The sequence below is a fragment of the Paramisgurnus dabryanus genome, chromosome 20, assembly GCF_030506205.2.
Source record: "Paramisgurnus dabryanus chromosome 20, PD_genome_1.1, whole genome shotgun sequence".
Classification (NCBI taxonomy): domain Eukaryota; kingdom Metazoa; phylum Chordata; class Actinopteri; order Cypriniformes; family Cobitidae; genus Paramisgurnus; species Paramisgurnus dabryanus.
The window spans coordinates 27,117,387-27,136,774 of NC_133356.1; the positions used below are offsets into that span (position 1 = coordinate 27,117,387).

A 19,388-nucleotide genomic window follows, 5' to 3' on the forward strand; every position below is an offset into this window, starting at 1 on the left:
AAATGACACAACATTACACAAAAAATTACCCATTGTTATGTTGTATGCTGCAGTTTTTACTTTGTAAAACACAAAGAAATAATTGTTTGTGTCTGTGTGAGAAGCAGACTGAAATTATTATTATCATTACTTTTGTGAGTACGCGATCAATAAAATGTTTTTGTTTGGCAAGAATAATGTTAACAATCTACAAAATGTTTTGTGTTCAACAGAATGACAGAATAACAAAGGAAATGCAGTCTTATTAAAAATACCAGCTGGTTTTAGCATAGTCTCCCAGCCTGGTTTTAGCTGGCCAAGCTGGTCTTATCTGGTCAGCTTAACCAGGCTTGGCAAACCAGCTTTAACCAGCTACTTCCATCCTAACCAGCAAAGACCAGCCAACCAGTTTAGCCAAGCGGGCCAAGGTTCCACCTGGACTTCTAGCCTGCACATTACGAAAGCCTTTGCCATTTGCACAGTTCTGAATTCAAATGAATTTAAATGAAATAACTAAGTTTTATGTAAGGAATAATTGACGACTGGCAGTCAATATAAATCAAAGAACCCGGAGGCAATCATTCTGCTTATACCACAGTTACCACAAACATTGCTAAGAGTATTAACACTTATTGGCATTTTAATGACAATTTCAATTTGTACCACTGTAGTTGAGGTCAAGAAAAATATTTATGATGCTGTTATAAAACTATTTGAAAGAGTAATAACACTTAATGACATTTTAATGACAGTTTAATGTAATGTTAACCCATAAAGCTAGTTAGTTTCTTAAGTTTGATAATTATTCTGCTATGTCATGTTTATGACAGATTTATAACAAGTTATGATGTATTGGTTTATGTCAAGTTATAATAAAGTCATCTCAAACATTGTCATATTTGCATTAAAAATGACATAATTGAACAAATGACACTTAATGACAGTTTTCATAAAAGTGCATAAAATCTCCTTCATGTTTATGTCATGATTATGAAGGTGTCATGTCAGTCTTATGCACACCTCTTCAAGTAAAGTGTTACCAATAAGGATATATATATATATATGTATATATATATATATATATATATATATATATATATATATATATATATATATATATATATATATATATATATATATATATACAGGGTCGGTTTCCCGGACATGGCTTATTCTAGTCCCAGACTAAAAAGCATGTTTGAGCTGCTTTAATTTAAAAACACCTTGTCCTGTTTAATTTTAACATATATCTGTGACATTGTTTTGTCTTAAGATGCACAACTGTAGTGTTTTTTGTAAGGTTTGTTGGTAAAAACTTAAATGACCTAATAAATAAGACCTAATCCTGGATTAATCTAAAGCCCGTCCGGGAAACCTCCCCATAATGATTTATTGGTGTGATCTCTTACTGTTAAGCCTTAAAAAGCCCACTGTTAGCATGGCCTGTTAGACACACCATTGTCTTGTTGATTTAAGTATTTATTTTTTCCATAAAAACAAGTCAAGACTTTATACTTTACGTCTACCTTTGACTAGACATAAGATTTAACTTACGTAGATGCTGCAACCAGGGCCTGAAGTTAACTTTTTTGACCACCAGCCACTGTGGCAGGTGGATTTAGAAATCCACCTGCCACAGAGACTTTTTACCAGCCAGTTTTTTTTTTTGCCCGAATAGTGAATTATAACACTGTCTTTATTGTATGAATTAAATATAATTTTTTTCAGAGCTACAAAAGTGAATTTCTCTTTGTCTTAGGTTGTTTGATTAACATTAATGACACAGACTTAAGTAGGTTAATTGAGGTTACTGTCTCTTTAAGACCAGCACAGACTGGTTTTTGACTCTCTATACATACACTTAAGACATAAAGAAATGTTTTATTAGAAAATGAATACTGTTGAGATCATTTTATTTATATGTGCCCTGTCAAGAGCAGAAAGATTTTATGTACGCATGCTTTTAGGAACGCATCTCTCCGATGTGCCCTATTGAGTCCCCTTAAACCCGCGCACGCACACAGAGACAGAGGGGGCACAAACTGCGCACATAAACGCCGCACATACGTTGTTTTTCATTACTATATTCGCAAAATGCATGTTACTATATTCGCAAAATGTATGTTAATGTACTACAGTATAAAGCATAGTAGCGAAACTCTCTCTAAAGTTTACACATCAAGAGTTCTGATCCATCACAGCAGCACTACACATCTGTGCAACTGTGATTGTACAGTAGCATATGTCAGCATTGCATTCTCATCCCATCTCACCAACAGTTTAATACTTACTCGCACATCCAAACGTAGTCAGGAAAGTGCCTCATCTTCTTTCCAATCGCATGAACGTTGAGAAACAGTCGCATCCTCTCAATGAATCACTCAATTTGCATCGGTGATATGTGCAGGTTGATAAGAAATGAGCGGGTGCCGGTTACGAGTCATCCAAAAATATTTTAATGATATTCAGGCCGCGGTCAGTCGGTCGAGTTTAAAAACTATTTTGAACAATTGCGGGCGGGGCGGGTTAGTTGAAAATGTCGGTCGGGAGTGGGTTGTTTATACAATGACCCGCGCATCACTGATTCGCATTGGCTACCCGCCAATGTGGCTGGTAGATTGACAGTGTTACCCGCCAATTGCAAAATCCACCCGCATTTGGCGCGTGGTCGGGTGTTAATTTCATGCCCTGGCTGCAACAGGTATAAATTCGACTTGAAAAATATTTTACATCCAGACTAGTCTTATGACCGGCCCGGGTGTATGCCCAGCTGGTGCAACACCCCAGTATGAGCCCAGCCTAAGCCTTTCTTAGAAAATTATAAATATATTTATAATGGGTTGTGCAAGCTAAAACAAGGCAAAATACATTCTTTAAAATCTCACATTGAAATGTTTAATATTATTAAGATACTGTAGACACTTTTAAGAATTCTCAGGTAAGATAAAGAACAATGGACGTGGAAGCTGTCTGAAGTGATTTAGAGTCAGTCTCTTTCCTTCATTCATCATTCATTTATCACGAAAACACACCAGGACCTAATGACTTTCACCAGTCGGATTCAACTTACTTACCATAGATACAGTATTACTTCTGCATGGCAATTCTAGTTTTTTATTTATTCTGATATTTTTACAGCTCATGTGCTATTCTGGGTCTCATTCTCCAACTCAATTTGTTTTCTGATTGGTATGGCCACAGGTCAGCCTCTGGGTTTATCAGAAGGAGATTTTCATTTCTGGGGATAATCCTATGCAGTCTCACAGAGAGAGTTTTGCAGAAACTTTAGCATAAAATCTTGTCCACACTGCAGCTTATTCTGGCCACCTTTTTTTTTTTTACAGAAAACCTGATAAACATGTACACTTATTAAATTATTTTATGCATCCACTAATTCAGTAAATCAGACATCTATAATAAAACAGTATTTGGTTGTACTGTCAGTGCTGGGCATGCAATCCCACACTATGTTTTCGTTTTAAAACGCATTTCTTGTGCTACGGTTACGCCTGGCATCCAGACTACTCCAGAGTTTTCGATCCTAATAAATTGAGTTTTATAAACGCTGCAGACAAGTGGAAGCTAGTAAAACATTTTTTGGAAAGGGCACAACAACCTGAAAATCATTTAATGGGACTAAAATCTTTTTTTAAACCGTAACATACAGTAGTACAAATTAAGGTATACTCTAAAAAAAATGGTCCTGGGGATCCATTTTACATCCATGTAGAACCTGTGTAGCACTATATTGTGCTATTTTAAATTATAACTAATGCTATAATCATGCTTTAGCACAACTTGCGGTTCTACAGAGGTGTTAACTCTTTCCCCACCATTGACGAGTTATCTCGTCAATTAAGAGAATATATTTGCAAGAAAAAAAGTGTTGCTAATGAGTTTTTATGTCAATCTGCAATACCGCAATTATCCACTTACCCAATTTATAAAAAAAACTATAAAAAATGTATTTACTTATTTTATGTGTATGCTTTGATAATAATTCTGAATTTGATCACTAACAAAAGTCCTTCACAAAAATTGTATTATTTCACCTTTTTGCTAAAAAAATATTTTTAAAGAAAATACTCATATTTAAGAGTTTATAAGCAGAGAAAAAATATAAAGAAAGGACGACACGGTTTTTTTCCTGTTTTGTTTGTTTGTTTGTTTATTGTTTGTTTGAAAGCAGAGGGTCTGTTCTTTCATTCGATATATTTGTATGTTTATGTATTTTTAGAAGAACATTTTCCTGTAAGGCATTTTGTAAAACTTGCAAAAAAAATGCTAGCGGGCAAGGCTGGCAGGGAATGAGTTAAATATGTGCTCTTTAGCGCTAAAAATGGTACAGACAAGGATTAAACGAAAATGGTCTAATGTAAACAGGGCTTCAGTGTTGTACCCTCCTATATATAGACCTATAGCAGGTTAGCGAGGTTAGCATATTATCTGTTATCATGCCATGGCAAGAATGCTTTAGTAGTTTTATGGAAATGTGCTTTGTAAATGGAAATTGTGCATTTTGGCAGAAATATGATCAATATTGCATGCACGTGTGAGAGCAGTTTTTTTCCATTGCACCTTGGACCTGTATAATTGCGGCATTAAAATGCAGGCTAAATAAAGTGGCTGACACCACCTTAAAGATTAATTAAAGTTTGTGGTCTCTTGTGTGATGACTGTTTCTAGGGAATTCATTGAAACCTTGAGTCCAAAAATCTTCATCTTTGTCATGTAACCCATGCGCATGCATTCATTATAAAAATTTAAAAGATTTGAGAAGGCTTTGTGTTTTCAATATTATAAATCTGAATAAAAATATACTGGAACCACTCAAATGCATTTCCTTTAAAGGTAAAACAGGAAATTATTCATAAGCTTTCATGAAACCAAGACTACTGCTTAGTTTAGATTACTCCTAGTAATGTACCCCTTTCTAAGTTGTGGAGAGACCATAATATGTCCAAACATTTCATCTGAACATTTTAAATATGTTTTACTTTTCAGAAATGCGATTGATGTTACCTATTGCGTTATTAAGGAGACAGCATTGGGAAACATATTTGTGAATAGATTGTCAAAGATGAAAAGCATGTTCATTTTCAAAAGAAAAATAAATTTTGATCAGACAAGCCTTTAAAATTTGCAAGATGATGATGGTAACTCAGTTTAAAGATAATTGTATTTCATGGACACAAAGTATTGCAAATATCTCCCCTGTGGGCAAACAAAGAGCTTCATTCAAATGAATGCCTGCCATTAAATTTCTGTGAGTCATATAAAGGCAAAAATCATGCCAAGAAAATAACATTTACTAGATTGTATCTCTACATTCAGATACACCATTTCTGAAAAAACTGAAACTCTCATTTAGTACAGACGTTGCACTGTTTACAGGCATAGCATTGGATAAGCATTGAAGCGATGGACAAGGTCATATTGTATAAATAATATACTTTTACAAATAGAGTGAGATTTATCTAACAGCAGGCATCGAACGAGCATGACCTCTTATAGATGGGATTGATGTGAATATTGAATGGGTATTTTTTTAAATGGCAATTTTTTGGAAGTCAACAGCAACAATGTAATGGAAAATGTTTTATTTTCACTGATGTTTGTGAGGGTACAAAACAGGAATGAAATGGCAATTTTTGGGGGGATGGTTATGGTTACTGGTCAGTAAAAGAATAATACTGTTATCAGTTTTGAAATGAAGCAAATTTTTTTTATTTTTTGCAACCATGATACCAAAAGTGAACGTTGACGTCAATGTCAAATATACTAGCTCACACTTTTACCCATCCCAGTGCAAGTCATGAACACACACACACACACACAGAGCAGTTGGCCAGCAACCTGCCGGCCTCTGGGAACTATGGCCCCCTTTGTAAGCCAAGGACCAAACAATCATGTTTTGCTTTGTGCTGCATCATGTTTAGGGGTTTGGAGCTGTCGCCACAATAACAGACTGGTGTGTCACCATCTTTCACAAACATCTCTAAAGTTTATAACAATTAATGGCAAACATGTTTAATACATTGCATACCTTTGAACATGGAGGCTTTATTCGATCTTGATGAAGCATATTGTCACCAATGTACAGTGGCGGATTTAGCAAATTTGGGGCCCAAGTCGAAGGTATGTATGGGGCCCCCCTATCCAATCTATAAAAGTTTTTTAAAAGTTTTATTAAAAAAATATACTCCAAAATGAAGATGGAAAGCAGAGAACACAAACCAATAGAGAATAAGTCAATGGGGCAAAAATGGCCCCGAACAGTAAATGAGGGAGAAAAAAATAAATCTGATGCTGCACAAAAACTCGCAATGCATCAAAGCCAATGTTGTTACTAATATTTCACATGCCCAAAACTGTGATAAAAGGTAAAAAAAATCCAGTCCACAATCACTTTTTGTATTGAAAATAAGTAATTGTATGTGTGTTTACCCAAATCAGTTTTGAGTAAATGTTTTATTAAACATTTAGCAGTTTTAATCAGGACTGAGGTTGATAAACAGATTTATGCAAAAAAAAATGAAACCAAATATTTATCTGATTTTTACAGCAGTTTAATATAGTGGATGTTTTCTTCACGAACATAACAGGTTGTGAATTTGCCCACGGTGTACTGTTGTTTTCCAAAATATGTGTGAAAATAATATTTGTCACCAAAAATCATTCCATTTGCTTAAACACAGAGAAAGTTGTGGCCAAATTAAGACTCAACAGCACCCCATAGTGGACAAAAACATCCCCAACATAACATCAGGGTTTTTTCTGTAGTAACGTTATTTACTTCACCACAAAATCATTTTTATCAGTGTAGGGCTAAGGCTATTACTAGCAGAACAAGGCGGTTGACCCCCATTAGCCCCATTTTCGCTTTACATTTGTCTTGATTCGTCTCTGCTCGTGTACTTTCCCAGTCCTCCTGTCACTCTGTTTTGTTTATCTTTCGCGCCGCGCAGTACGCACCGTTACGGAAACAATACGGACTAGTCCATTTCATTGTAAAAGAAAGGGGTGTATGTGTGACAGATAAACATGAACTGGACATTTTAACTACTATTTCAAAGTTTCAACTTATTTCTTAAGAATATTAACACAATTTATAATGCTTTTGAAGTGTTCATGATGATAAGGGTTTTATTTATTTATTAGTTAGTTTGGCTTGGGGCCCTCTAATGTGACCACTGGTATGGGGCCCCAAGCAGCCGCCTACCTATCCCTCCGCAAACATGAAAGCTTTTTTCTTCGATCAAACGATTTTTTCTTCGACGCAACGCATACATCTCCCGCAAATCCTGTATAATTCAACCAATCAGAGGACGACTTTGACTTTTGCTGAAGTGTTTCCAAAGAAAAAACAAACTAAGCCTGTCCTTCAGTCGGGTCGGACAGCGGAAGTCCACAAAAGAAGACTGACAGGCACACTGAAGCAAACACTTGTTAGTTTCTCTGTGAAAGGATCTGTGCACTTCTGCAGTATTTTACTGATTGTGACATTCTTTTCATCGACGTGTACCACTACACAAACATCACCCGAACAGTTTGAAAAAAACAAAGAAAACAAAGAACAAGAGAGCAGGCTGAGTTCAGCTTTTCACATAAAATTGGATAGACGACAGAATTGACCCTAGCTACACTGCCAGAGCGTGGCCTATTTAAATACTGCCAGGCCAGTCTCAATGAAAATGATCTAGTTTTTACATTTATGTATTTGGAAGATGTTTTTTTACATGTGCAACCGTGGCGTCAAGGCACAGCCTTCTTGATGGCATCACAAAGGTCATGGGGTTAATCCAAGGGAACACGTATGTATAAAATGTATATATTTGATCTGTGTGCTTCCTGGAAAATCGAACCCATGATCTTTGCAGGGCTAAATCATTAGAGCTAATGAAAACTGTGGTATTAATATAATGCTGCTATCTTAGTAATACGTGGCATCAAATAATAAATAATTCAAATAATATGGTTGCTGGCATAAACCACCCATCTCTTTATGAATATACATGCTTTTTGCCTTCATAATGGTGATTTACCAGCTGAGAGTACTTGCTGTGCTAAACAGCCCAACCCAGACCCTCTGTACTGATCGTAGTCAGGGTTCGTGCCATATTTATTTAGACACAAATGAAAACAAGGCTGTGAAGGACAGATGTTCAATCTGTTCAATAGTGTGTACTGTCACAAGATCTTCAGTCATGTTTTATTTTCACAACACACATTTACTGGATTTTTTGGAACGATTTTTCTTTTGCTTGCTGAGCAATTGACACCAAAGCACACAACAGTCCCATCTGGCGTCCTTCTGTCTCAGAAGAAAATGGATTTTGCATCTAGTGTCATTGACTTTTATTTAGGTCTGCACTCATTTCAAATAGTCCACATTTAGTGCAGATTTTGTTGCAGCTGTTGCAAATATAAACTGAACGAGATAGCACGGCTATTTTTTGCAGTCTCTTTTATATATATATATATATATATATATATATATATATATATATATATATATATATATATATATATATATATATATATAAAAGAAAGAGCGTTTTTAAGAAGAGAGTAAAATCTGAAGCTACAAAAATGTACGGTATATGGATTATAATGTGTCTTTTAACCATAAACCACGCGAACACATTGTATTATACTAAATACATGAAATAACGTCATTTTTAGCAATGAAATAGATGCTCTTTAAATCAGCTGCTTATATTTGAACAATTTTATTCATAAATTAAGATAAAGTAATATATTAAGTCATATTTTAATTGCAAATTTATAAAAGCTTTGTTTATTGTATACAAATTGATTTCTAAACAAATCACACATAGGTAGGATTCCAGGTTTAATATTTAACAGCATGTAAAGTGAATCATTATAGTGAAGGTCGTTTCATATTTCTTGACAAGTGAATACACGTCGTGTCTAAATAAAACCATGAGTTACTGACATTTATCATGCAAAAGACAAAAGCAGTTGGGTAGACTTTGTGCCAGCTGCAAGATTGTACAGTGATGTAAAAATGTCTTTGTGATGAAAAAAATGATTTCAAATGCGTGTCTGAGTATGCATGTTAAACAGGGGTGTAATTGATTTATTTCACTAAAAGGAGATCAGGCATATAGTAACAGATGGATGTATAGTACTACATACTGTACACAATCAAATGTAAAGTTTCTGTACACCTGCTCAATGGATTTTATATGTGTATACTATAGGACAATTACACATGTAAAAAGATTGCAACCGATGTATGGGTTGTTAGGATAGGACAATATTTGTCAGAGATATATGCCCAACTGTTTGAAAATCTGGAATTTAGGTGTGCAAAATTTTTTTTTTGAGAATATCGCCTTTAAAGTTATCCACATGAAGTCCTTAGCAACACATATTACTAATGATAAATGCATTTTTATGTATTTACCGTATAGGAAATGTACAAAAAAATCTTTATGGAATAAGATCTTTACTTCTTAATGATTCCTAATGTTTGGCATAAAAATCGACAGCTTTGACACATACAATGTATTGTTGGATATAGCTAAAATTATGCCTGTCCTACTTATGACTGCTTTTGTGGACCAGGGTCACAAATAATCTGTGAGGGTGGTTGAGGTGATAGACAAGCACGGCTGAAGCCAGTGAGGAGGTGGATTCAGCATCTAGCTGTTTATGGTTATCAACAAATTACATTTTCTAGGTTGTGACATTTGAATGCCCAATGTTGTGGCACGTGCACCCTCTAGTGGTAGAAAATGACATGACAACAGAGCAAAGATAGGAATTCAATGAAGTTTTGCTTCTTCAAAAACTGCTAATATATTTAATAGTGCTTATTGGTAGGGAGCATGTACTGTATAGCTACAGTAATAAATACTGTATGTGTTTCACATCATAGTGATTCTTTTATACTGTATTTTATCAGAACTGATATGCCTTTATTGACCAATTAGCAAACAGTTTTATTTATAAATATGTATATGAATTTTCATATTAAAAAGCACATGTTATGTTCACATATAAAGATGCATACAAAAAGTAATGATGCTAAATATTTAACATAATTATTATAATCAATTACATTACTTTTAATGCAAGCAGTACATTTGTTTGTCTGTTTACGGAGTAAAAGATGAAGCCTAAACCTGTATTTGACAGGAGCACCTGTTCTGACCCAAATACAAATCTATTAGAGCTAAAACCCAAAGATATAGATATCATTATAGGTGTTAGTCTATGAATCTGCCTTATATGACCTGTCTGTATGGATTTCTAGAACATACTATATATGTCATGCATCTTAAACCCATGCAAAACTAAAAGTAATTGTGAACAACAAGGAAAGTTATTTAGGGGACCAGTCAAGTCTGTACTGGATGAGCAGCATTCTTTAATGCAGTCTCTTCGAAACAACAGGTACTCAGCCAGTCAGGCACAGAGTTTGGCAAAACTTCGAAAAAGATTTCTCCAGCAATGGCTTCAGTGTCATTTCCAGAAGAGGATCTGATTTGTCCCGTGTGCTGTGATTTATTCACCGACCCAGTGGTTCTGGATTGCAGTCACAGCTTCTGCAGGTCATGCATGGAGCGCTTCTGGAGCAGTCAGCTGATAGACAAGAAAACATGTCCGGTTTGCAGGACTGAATGTTTTAATGAAAAGCTCCTGAGTAATCTGGTCCTCAGGAACGTAGTGGAGAGTGTTCGAGCGAGCAAACAAACAAGAGTAAAAGAGAAAAAACTAGAAGTTGTCAAAGCAAGAAGGCCGGAATCAACGCAGAAGACAGGAAAAAGAGATGACCTCTGTAGTCTTCATAGAGAAAAATTATTCTTCTTCTGTAAGGAGGACCAGGAGCTGTTGTGTATGGTTTGTCAGCGGTCTAAGAGGCACAAGGACCATCACATAAGTCCAGTGGAGGAAGCTGCCCAAGAACTTAAGGTTTGTAGAGTAATGCAGTGAATTTATTATTGGGTTAATAAAACACTGTATTTTCATGTTAGTAGGGTAAGAACTGCTAATAAATACTGTATAAACCATGCTATATTGCTAAGCAGCTAAGTAAAGACTGTGTTTCATGTCATGGTGATTCGTGTTTACTGTATTTTAGCACAACAGGTATGCCTTTACTGACCAATCAGCATACAGCAACAGTTTTATTTATAAAAATTGACAAATGGGCTGCTTTTTCATTTTAAAAGAACATAACATATATATATTAAGATGAACATAGGACATTACTACAGATCTAATAAGACTAACTGGTTTAGTTACAGTCAGTAATGAAACCAAAATTAAGGTCAGAAGGTATGAAACACACCCTGTAAATATTCAAAAGACAAACCAAACAGTGTATAAACAGTTTGTAAAAGGTTGTGAGTATAACACTAACAATACTTGTAGTTTCACTTGCGACGCCACACGATTAATTAAACCAGATCATCTCCGTTTACTACCTGGGGAACTAAACTAACTACTGTATGGTACACAATCAAGTCAACAATTACAAAAAGTTGTTAGATACCTGGTTAAATGTGCTGTTTGTAGATTTTAGCGGCATCTAGTGGTGAGACTGTGAATTGCAACCAACAGCTCAGTCCACAGCTCACCCTTCCCTTTCGAAACGCATAGAGAAGCTACGGTAGCCACCACAGGACAAACATGTCGTCTAAAACAACATAGTGACAAAACTCGCTTGTAGAGCATTTTGTCCATTTAGGGCTACTGTAGAAACATGACGGTGCAAAGCACATTAAATAATTATCTATAAAAAGTTGACAATGTAACTGGTCTGCTTAGCTTATTAAAGGCACACTGCAGAACTTTTTGGCCACTAGGGGTTGCTAGACATGTATTTTTCACATCTAGCGCCCCTAGAGGCCACAAGCGCCGCAGCACTGTCGCAAAGGAAAAGAAGCCAACTCTTTAGGTCACAAAGTGTGCCTTCCAACATGTCATATGAATATAATTTCATGGGTTTTATTTTTTTCAAACGCCAAAAGATTGCGACGCTCGCGTTTACAAGCCATTTGTAACGGTGGTCGCTTGGTTAAAGTTTATATAAAAATTATTGCCTTAAAGAGGAATCAAACCCAGATTGCCCGTGTCCTGGGCCCATGACGCCACCACGGCACCACAATGTCACATGATATATAAGTCTCTCTCTAAACTCTCTAAGTAGCCTCCAGTAAAATTCAGGTATAAAAGTGTTTGGGCACCAGACAGGACTTATATATGCAAGCAATTTAACATTACTTACTAATCCCAAAGCATGACGGCCAAGAATGAAAAACCATTTTTACCTTGTCTTTGTTGAATAATGGTAATCTACCCGCATTCACGAACATACAAAAAGTGCTAGACATGCTAAACATCTCAGTCTCATAGAACTTCCTCTTTTAGAAATGTCAGCCAGAAAACGGCCCAATCTGAAAAACTGATGCTTATGACATCACAGGCATCTCACTGCACCTCCACTTTAAAATAATTGGCTACATTTTTTGAGTGGCAGCAAAGTCAGCCAATCAGTAATGAGATTGCAAGTTAAGCCAGTAGGGGGAGCCAAATAGGTGCAAAACCACTTGTTTAAAATCCCCCACCCTAATAGAGCTATCTGAGAGAGGTTTTTAGGAAGCTTCTAAGGCATTACAGACCCATACAAAAACAATTTTGTCTAAATGTCACATCACAGAACAAGGATAAATACTCCGTTCAATCATTCTATGTCACCTTTAAAGAAACACGCACAGAAGAAGACAAATAGAAAAAAATGTTCCTTCAACATGTTAAAAATATGTATGTGTCTCTTCATTTAAGGTTTCAATTAATAAGCAAACCAGTTACATTTTCCACCTTTTTTTAACTTATTATTTAAAGGGGCCATGGCATGAATATCTGACTTTTTGCATGTTGAAGTGCTATAAGACATCTTTAAAAAGTCTTGTGACATGGCCCCTTTAATTTGCTTTGTGTTGTGTAACTTTTAGGATGATCTCTTGACAGAAATGCAATATAATCTACCTAACTATATTATCAGTGGTGTATAAAGACCTTATAAAATGAACTGTATTGTTTTTATTACCTTAGAATGAACCATTTTTATTTTCAAATTCACAATCTCACCACTAGATGCCGCTAAAAGCACATTACACCTTATAAACCTATAAAATAACACCAAAAACTCATGTAAAAAAACACCTTAAAAACACTAAATAGGTTTGAAACCAGACTAGAAAATATAAGAGAGCTGATATCATTAAAACCAATATATTTGTGAAGAAGGCAGAAATTAAACGTTGTACTTGGCAAAACTATATCATTATTATTTTTGTACTTTTTGCCTTTTCAGGAAAAGGTGCGACTCTCATTGGGGAAACTTTCAGAAGAACAAATGATCTCCATTGCCAAAAAGGACGAATGTCTCAAAACGACACACCACATCATGGTATACACTGATCTGGGCACAACAAACAACACTATAACATAGCTTTAGACTTTAAAAACCTATAAAACTCTTGACATAAAATGTTGAATAAAATATATATCCTCAGGATCAAAACCGTCTTACTAAGGCTCAGATCAAAAAAGACTTTGAGCAGTTACATCACTTCCTGCGGCTGGAGGAAACGGCTCGGATTTCAGCGCTGGAGGATGAAGCTGAGGTGAAAAATAACATCATGAAGAAGAAGCTTGAGGAGGTCAGCAAAACAGAAAAGTCAATCTCCAACACCATTCAAACTAAACGGGCAGACCTGGAACGAGATGATATTCAATTCCTTCAGGTAATCGATCAAAAAAGCAATAACAAATTTCTTTAAATTTTTTTGTCAGTCCTCCCCTAGATTAATTTTTGTCCTGATTTGTCTGTTTAGGCTTATAAAAGCTACAAAGACAGGTCAGTGAACATTATTTTATCTAGCTTATACTGTAGGTAATTCTTTAAATAATTGTATAACCCATTCTCTGTTACAGTGCATCACCTTGCAATCTGCATGATCCAGCGTTAGGATCAGATGCCCTTATAGATGTCGCTAAACATCTGGGAAACCTTAGGTTTAACATATGGCGCAACTTGCTGGGTCAAGTGCAGTACTGTAAGTGTTAAAAAAAAGCTTTTGGTATTTATACTGTCATCCAAAAAACTCAAAATGTGCACACATTTAATAATAAATCAATAGACTTTCATACATTTATGCTCATTTAAATCTATCCCATACAGACCCGATAATAATGGATCCAAACACAGCTGCTCCATGGCTAAAGCTGTCTGAAAATTTGACCAGCGTTCATTACACAGACTTGCAGGCAGAAATTCCTGATAACCCGGAGCGTTGTGACCTCTGTGTGTGCGTTCTGGGTGATGCAGCTCTGGATGCAGACACACACTGGTGGGAAGTGGAGGTTGGGAATAAGACTAAATGGGACATGGGTGTTATGATAGAGTCGTTGAGCCATAAAGGCATTCTGAACGTCAACTCCGAAAGTGGATTCTGGGCTTTGGCTTTGAGAGAAGGAGGCCAGTACAGCGCCTGCACAAAACCGTGGACCAGGCTCAACCTGAAAAGAAAACCTCATCGGATTCGAATCTGCTTGAACAATGTTAAAAACGAGTTATCGTTTTATGACCCACTAGATATGACAAATATCTACACCTTCGAGCATCTGCCCACCCGAAAGCTCGTTCCTTTTTTCTCTCCATGTGTGAGTGACCAGCGCAGTAATACAGAACCACTGAGGGTCCTCCCATTAAAGGTTGATGTAACCATCACTGCAGAAACAGCTCACTGAAATGACCCACTTCATAGAGTATCAGAGTTTGTACTGATTATCTGCTATTATAAATGTACCATAACATTAATGCTACACAAGGTGGAGCCAACTCATGAAATAAGAGGAAAAGTAAATATTTGTGTATACAACTTAGCAAAATAAAACTTGTAAACAAATAAAGCCTTTTATTAATGAAGTGTGTACACATGGCACACGTGACATCATCGAATAGAATTGCGAATACAGACAGGTTCTCAAACGGCAAGGTTTCCAGGAACACTCATCCTGTCTGCCAAACAAAGGCAGTTTTTGTGCCATCGGTCTGGGCTGAATCCGTAACCCTTAAACAAAGTTACAGTGTGTGTGAATGGTGTGGCATAACAGAAGCACACCTGCTGCTGACACATTTCTGACACTTTCGCGGAACTTTGACGTCATCCGACTGTCGGTTCTTGCGGCGCCGCATGAAGTCGAACAAACCTGAAAGCTGCATCGGTCAATGGTTAGTGGGTGGAGCTAATAACTCAGTTTCGTGCTGTGCATTCTGGTTAATTGAATTTCTTTTTTATCTCATGTAAAATGCAAAATGGACCTAAATTACCAGTGATAACAGGCAAAAAATGTCTAGGGTTCAATTCCCTTTGAAGGTGCAGTGTGTGAATTTTAGCGGCATCTAGTGATGAGGTTGCGAATTGCAACCAACGACTCAGTCCACGGCTAACCACTTGCTTTTGAAACGAATAGAGACGCAACTTTAACCACCGCAGGACAAACATGTCATCATCGGAGACACATGGTTAACAAAGTTTGTCTGTTAAGGGCTTCTGTAGAAACATGGCCGCACAAAATGCAACTTGCATGTAATATACGACTTGCACCTCGGTGTATATAGATAAAACGTCTCATTCTAAGGTAATAAAAACAATACAGTTCATTATGTAAGGTCTTTATACACCCCAGATAATATTAGTCCGATTAATTGCATACAAAATAAAAGTGTTTTTTTTTTTGTTGCATAATATATGTGCGTGTACTGTGTCTAATTATTATGTATATTTAACCACACGCACATTCATATATTCATTTCAGAATTGTTTTATTTATATATCAATTTTATTTATATTTAATATAGAATATATATATATAAATATATATATATATATATATATATATATATATATATATATATATATATATATATATATATATATATATATATATATATATATATATATATAAAGAGTTTGTTTCCAAAACGCAATAAATCCATTTTGACAAATTTCGGTAAAAACGTGTTTTCTATACCAAAAAAAGTGACAAGATGAAAACCACTATCTTCTGTTACAAACTTTCACATAGCATTTTTAGGTTATAAAAACTTAAAAAATTCAAATCCATAACTTGATTATTTTAAAGATTTATTTTAAAAATGAATTATTTTTTCACAAAATGCAAAAAAGTTTTTTTCTAAATTCTATAAATCTATTCAATCAATGTATAAATGTGCATTCATCTTTGCCATTTTATATTCATTTAGTTAAACAGTTGTACACAATGATAAAAAAATAAACATTAATGGCAATAATGAAAACACTTTTGATATTAGGAACACTGTCATTGCTGCGCGGTTATACTTGACGTAGTCGCTTAACATTTTTCACAGCGATCAGCTGTGATTTTCGTTGACTTTGAGTAAAATTATGGAAAGTTTTTCATAAGATCCCCTGTGTTCAATGTGTTAGCATGACAGAGCTTGATGCTGTCGGGAGAACAAGCGATCGTCTCCAGAGTGCCTCTCACGTAAATTATTAGATGTTGCTGGCTTACGTTTTTTCCCGTCACAGAAAACCAAGGTTTATCAATGCTATTAAAGTATTATTTCGTTTTTGTTTGTTTGTTAATCACGAAGTAACTAGATTCTGTGTACTCAACGCGCTGCCATTGTTTGTTTACATTGCGTGGAATGGTGCGCTGTAATTTCTGGAACGGATTTATGGCATTCTGTGGAAAAGGAGGAGTGGCGTTTATTGGGTTTTGGGAAAAAAGGGAGAAAAGATGACAGAATAACACGGCTAATATTGGATTTTGCGTAAATTTAAGAATTTACTTTTAAATACTGACCTGATATAATACTGATTTTGGCAGTAATTCATTTTTTTTCCAAAATGGCGTTTATTGCGTTTTGGAACCAAACTCTTCATTTATAAACATGTAAATGTTTCCTAAATACATACATGAATGTGTGTGTATTTATTTATACATAATAATTACACACAGCACTCATATATTATGCCAAAAATCACTTTAATTTTGTATGCAATTAATCTTTGCCCAGCACTAGATAATATATTTATGTATATTACATTGCATTTCTGTCAAGAGATCCTTTTTAAAGTTACACACTGCACCTTTAAGGACCAATTTTGTACCAGTTAAATGCTGGGGGTACAAAACATTTAACTGTACCTTTAAAGGCACACAGTCGGTACAGTAATGTACACAAAAAAAGGTGCAACATAGTTTTATGCTTTGTATACGGTGTCTGAGAAGTGCAAAACAAAATGACAACATGTAGGTGAGGCATGAGAAAGTCTAAAGCAAGCTCTGGCTGCAGGTATTATAGTGACTAGCTAGTGATAGTTTATTTGTTTATTTAGTTTTCTGATTTGTTATTTTTTCTTTGATTAGTCATTTTTGTGTTTTTAATTTGTTGTTTTGATTTTAGGTTTGTTGTTTTGTTTTGCACTTCTTGGCTACAGTAGTATACCCATAAAAGTGTCAACAGAACCTTAGGGTGCAACCACGTCAACAGAACATTTTTAAATATTTTTTTTGACTGTGTGGGATTAGTTGTCATGGAAACCTGGCAGATTTGCATGTTGGTTTCAAACAGGGTCAAAGACATGCAAATGCAGTAGATCCAACATGGAAAAACACAGGAACAAAAATAATAAGGCACACAAAAACCAGGAAACAGCAGAGGGTAGCTCTCAGTATGCTTTCTCGTCTCCTCACTACTATACATCCTGCATCCTATGACCTGGAAACCGATCGAGCTCTAACTCAAGTATGTATTGAACTTTATTTTTCTTGTTAAATATTTGCTGGTTTAATGCACTTGATAATTTGATAAAAGAGAATAAACGTTATACAGAGAATAAGGAAAGAGGATATCCCATTTCACTTAATACTCTATCCTCGCGTTTTTCTTCGCTTGCATCCTTGGAGGATGGAGCTAAGATGTGAGGAAAGGAAGCAAGGAAAGGAAAAGAGCATGCACAAATAAGAATTGAAAAGCACCCAGAGACTTCGATGCAATTAACCTCTCCTGACTGGCAACCAGATGGTCGGATGAATTTCTGACATGTTGGTCGCTCCTTGTAAGGGTTTCACGTAGTTGAAGCAAAGCTACAAACCGATTGCCCTAAATTTAGTGTTTTTGCTCTCACTGCACCTGCACGCTTTTCTTGATGCTTTACATATGATGAAACGTCTACTGCCACCTGTTATGCGGCCAGGGATTATTCAAGGAAAAGTTTTTCCCTTTCTTGGAAATCATGTGGTAAACACATACAAACTGCCTACACCTGTGTATATACACACACATATATAACTGACACTCCACTGAGAATCAAGTCCCGAGTGCACACGGTATCATCCGGCGCTGCACGCTCTATTGCACGCTTCATGGGACACAGAAAGCATAGGGCAGTTTTTTTTCATAGGGAGTCTTTACAAATTTATTTCAGACATGCATTGTGAGCAAGTCACAGCTCAGCGATCTGATAGTGTGAGTACAAAAATTATGAGCTTTGACTTTACATCACATGCTTGAAATCACAGTGTATGTCTGGCTTTAAAAAATGACTTTATTTGGTAAAAACCTAAAAAAAATATGTTTGTTCAACTTACATTTTCTTACTGTTGTCTAGCCACATAAAATAGTTAAAGGATTAGTCAATTTTCTTAAAAAAAAATTTTTTTTTACTTACCACCATGTCATCCAATATGTTTATGTCTTTCTTAATTCAGTGGAGAAGAAATTATGTTTTCTGAGGAAAACATTCCAGGATTTTTCTCATTTTAATGGACTTTAATGGACACCAACACGTAACAGTTTTAATGCAGTTTAAAATTGCAATTTCAAAGGACTCTAAACGATCCCAAACGAGGTATAAGGGTCTTATCTAGAAAAAAGATTGTCATTTTTGGCGAGAAAAATATGCACTTTTAAACTGGCTGTGTGTCAAGCTAGCGCGACCTCACGTAATTGCGTAATGACGTAGGGAGGTCACGTGTTACATATATAAAACGCACATTTGCGGACCATTTTAAACAATAAACTGACACAAAGACATAAATTAGTAACATTCCACATACAACAACGTCGGAACAGTCCTCTTTCAACATACTTGTAAACACTGGTAGTTTTGATACGTCATCCGTGACCTCTTGACGTGATGACGTATTAAAGTACGTAAGGTTGCGCTGGAGGAAGAAGAGAAGTTGTGGTTTAAAAGTGCATATATTTTATTTTTCTTGCCCAAAATGACAATCGTTTTGCTAGATAAGACCCTTATGCCTCGTTTGGGATCATTTAGAGTCCTTTGAAACTGCAATTTTTCACTGCATTAAAA

The 19,388-nt window shown here is 35.7% G+C and overlaps 1 protein-coding gene across 1 annotated transcript; it reads left to right on the plus strand.

The window, feature by feature from the left end:
* Positions 1 to 10,353: 10,353 nt before the first annotated feature.
* LOC135733321 (zinc-binding protein A33-like) lies at positions 10,354 to 15,715 on the plus strand. Its single transcript, XM_065251771.2, has 6 exons — positions 10,354 to 10,923; positions 13,331 to 13,426; positions 13,533 to 13,763; positions 13,854 to 13,876; positions 13,954 to 14,075; positions 14,201 to 15,715. Exons 1-6 carry the CDS (start codon positions 10,462 to 10,464, stop codon positions 14,767 to 14,769), a joined length of 1,503 nt encoding a protein of 500 aa, XP_065107843.1. The 5' UTR covers positions 10,354 to 10,461; the 3' UTR covers positions 14,770 to 15,715.
* The last annotated feature ends 3,673 nt before the right edge of the window (positions 15,716 to 19,388 follow it).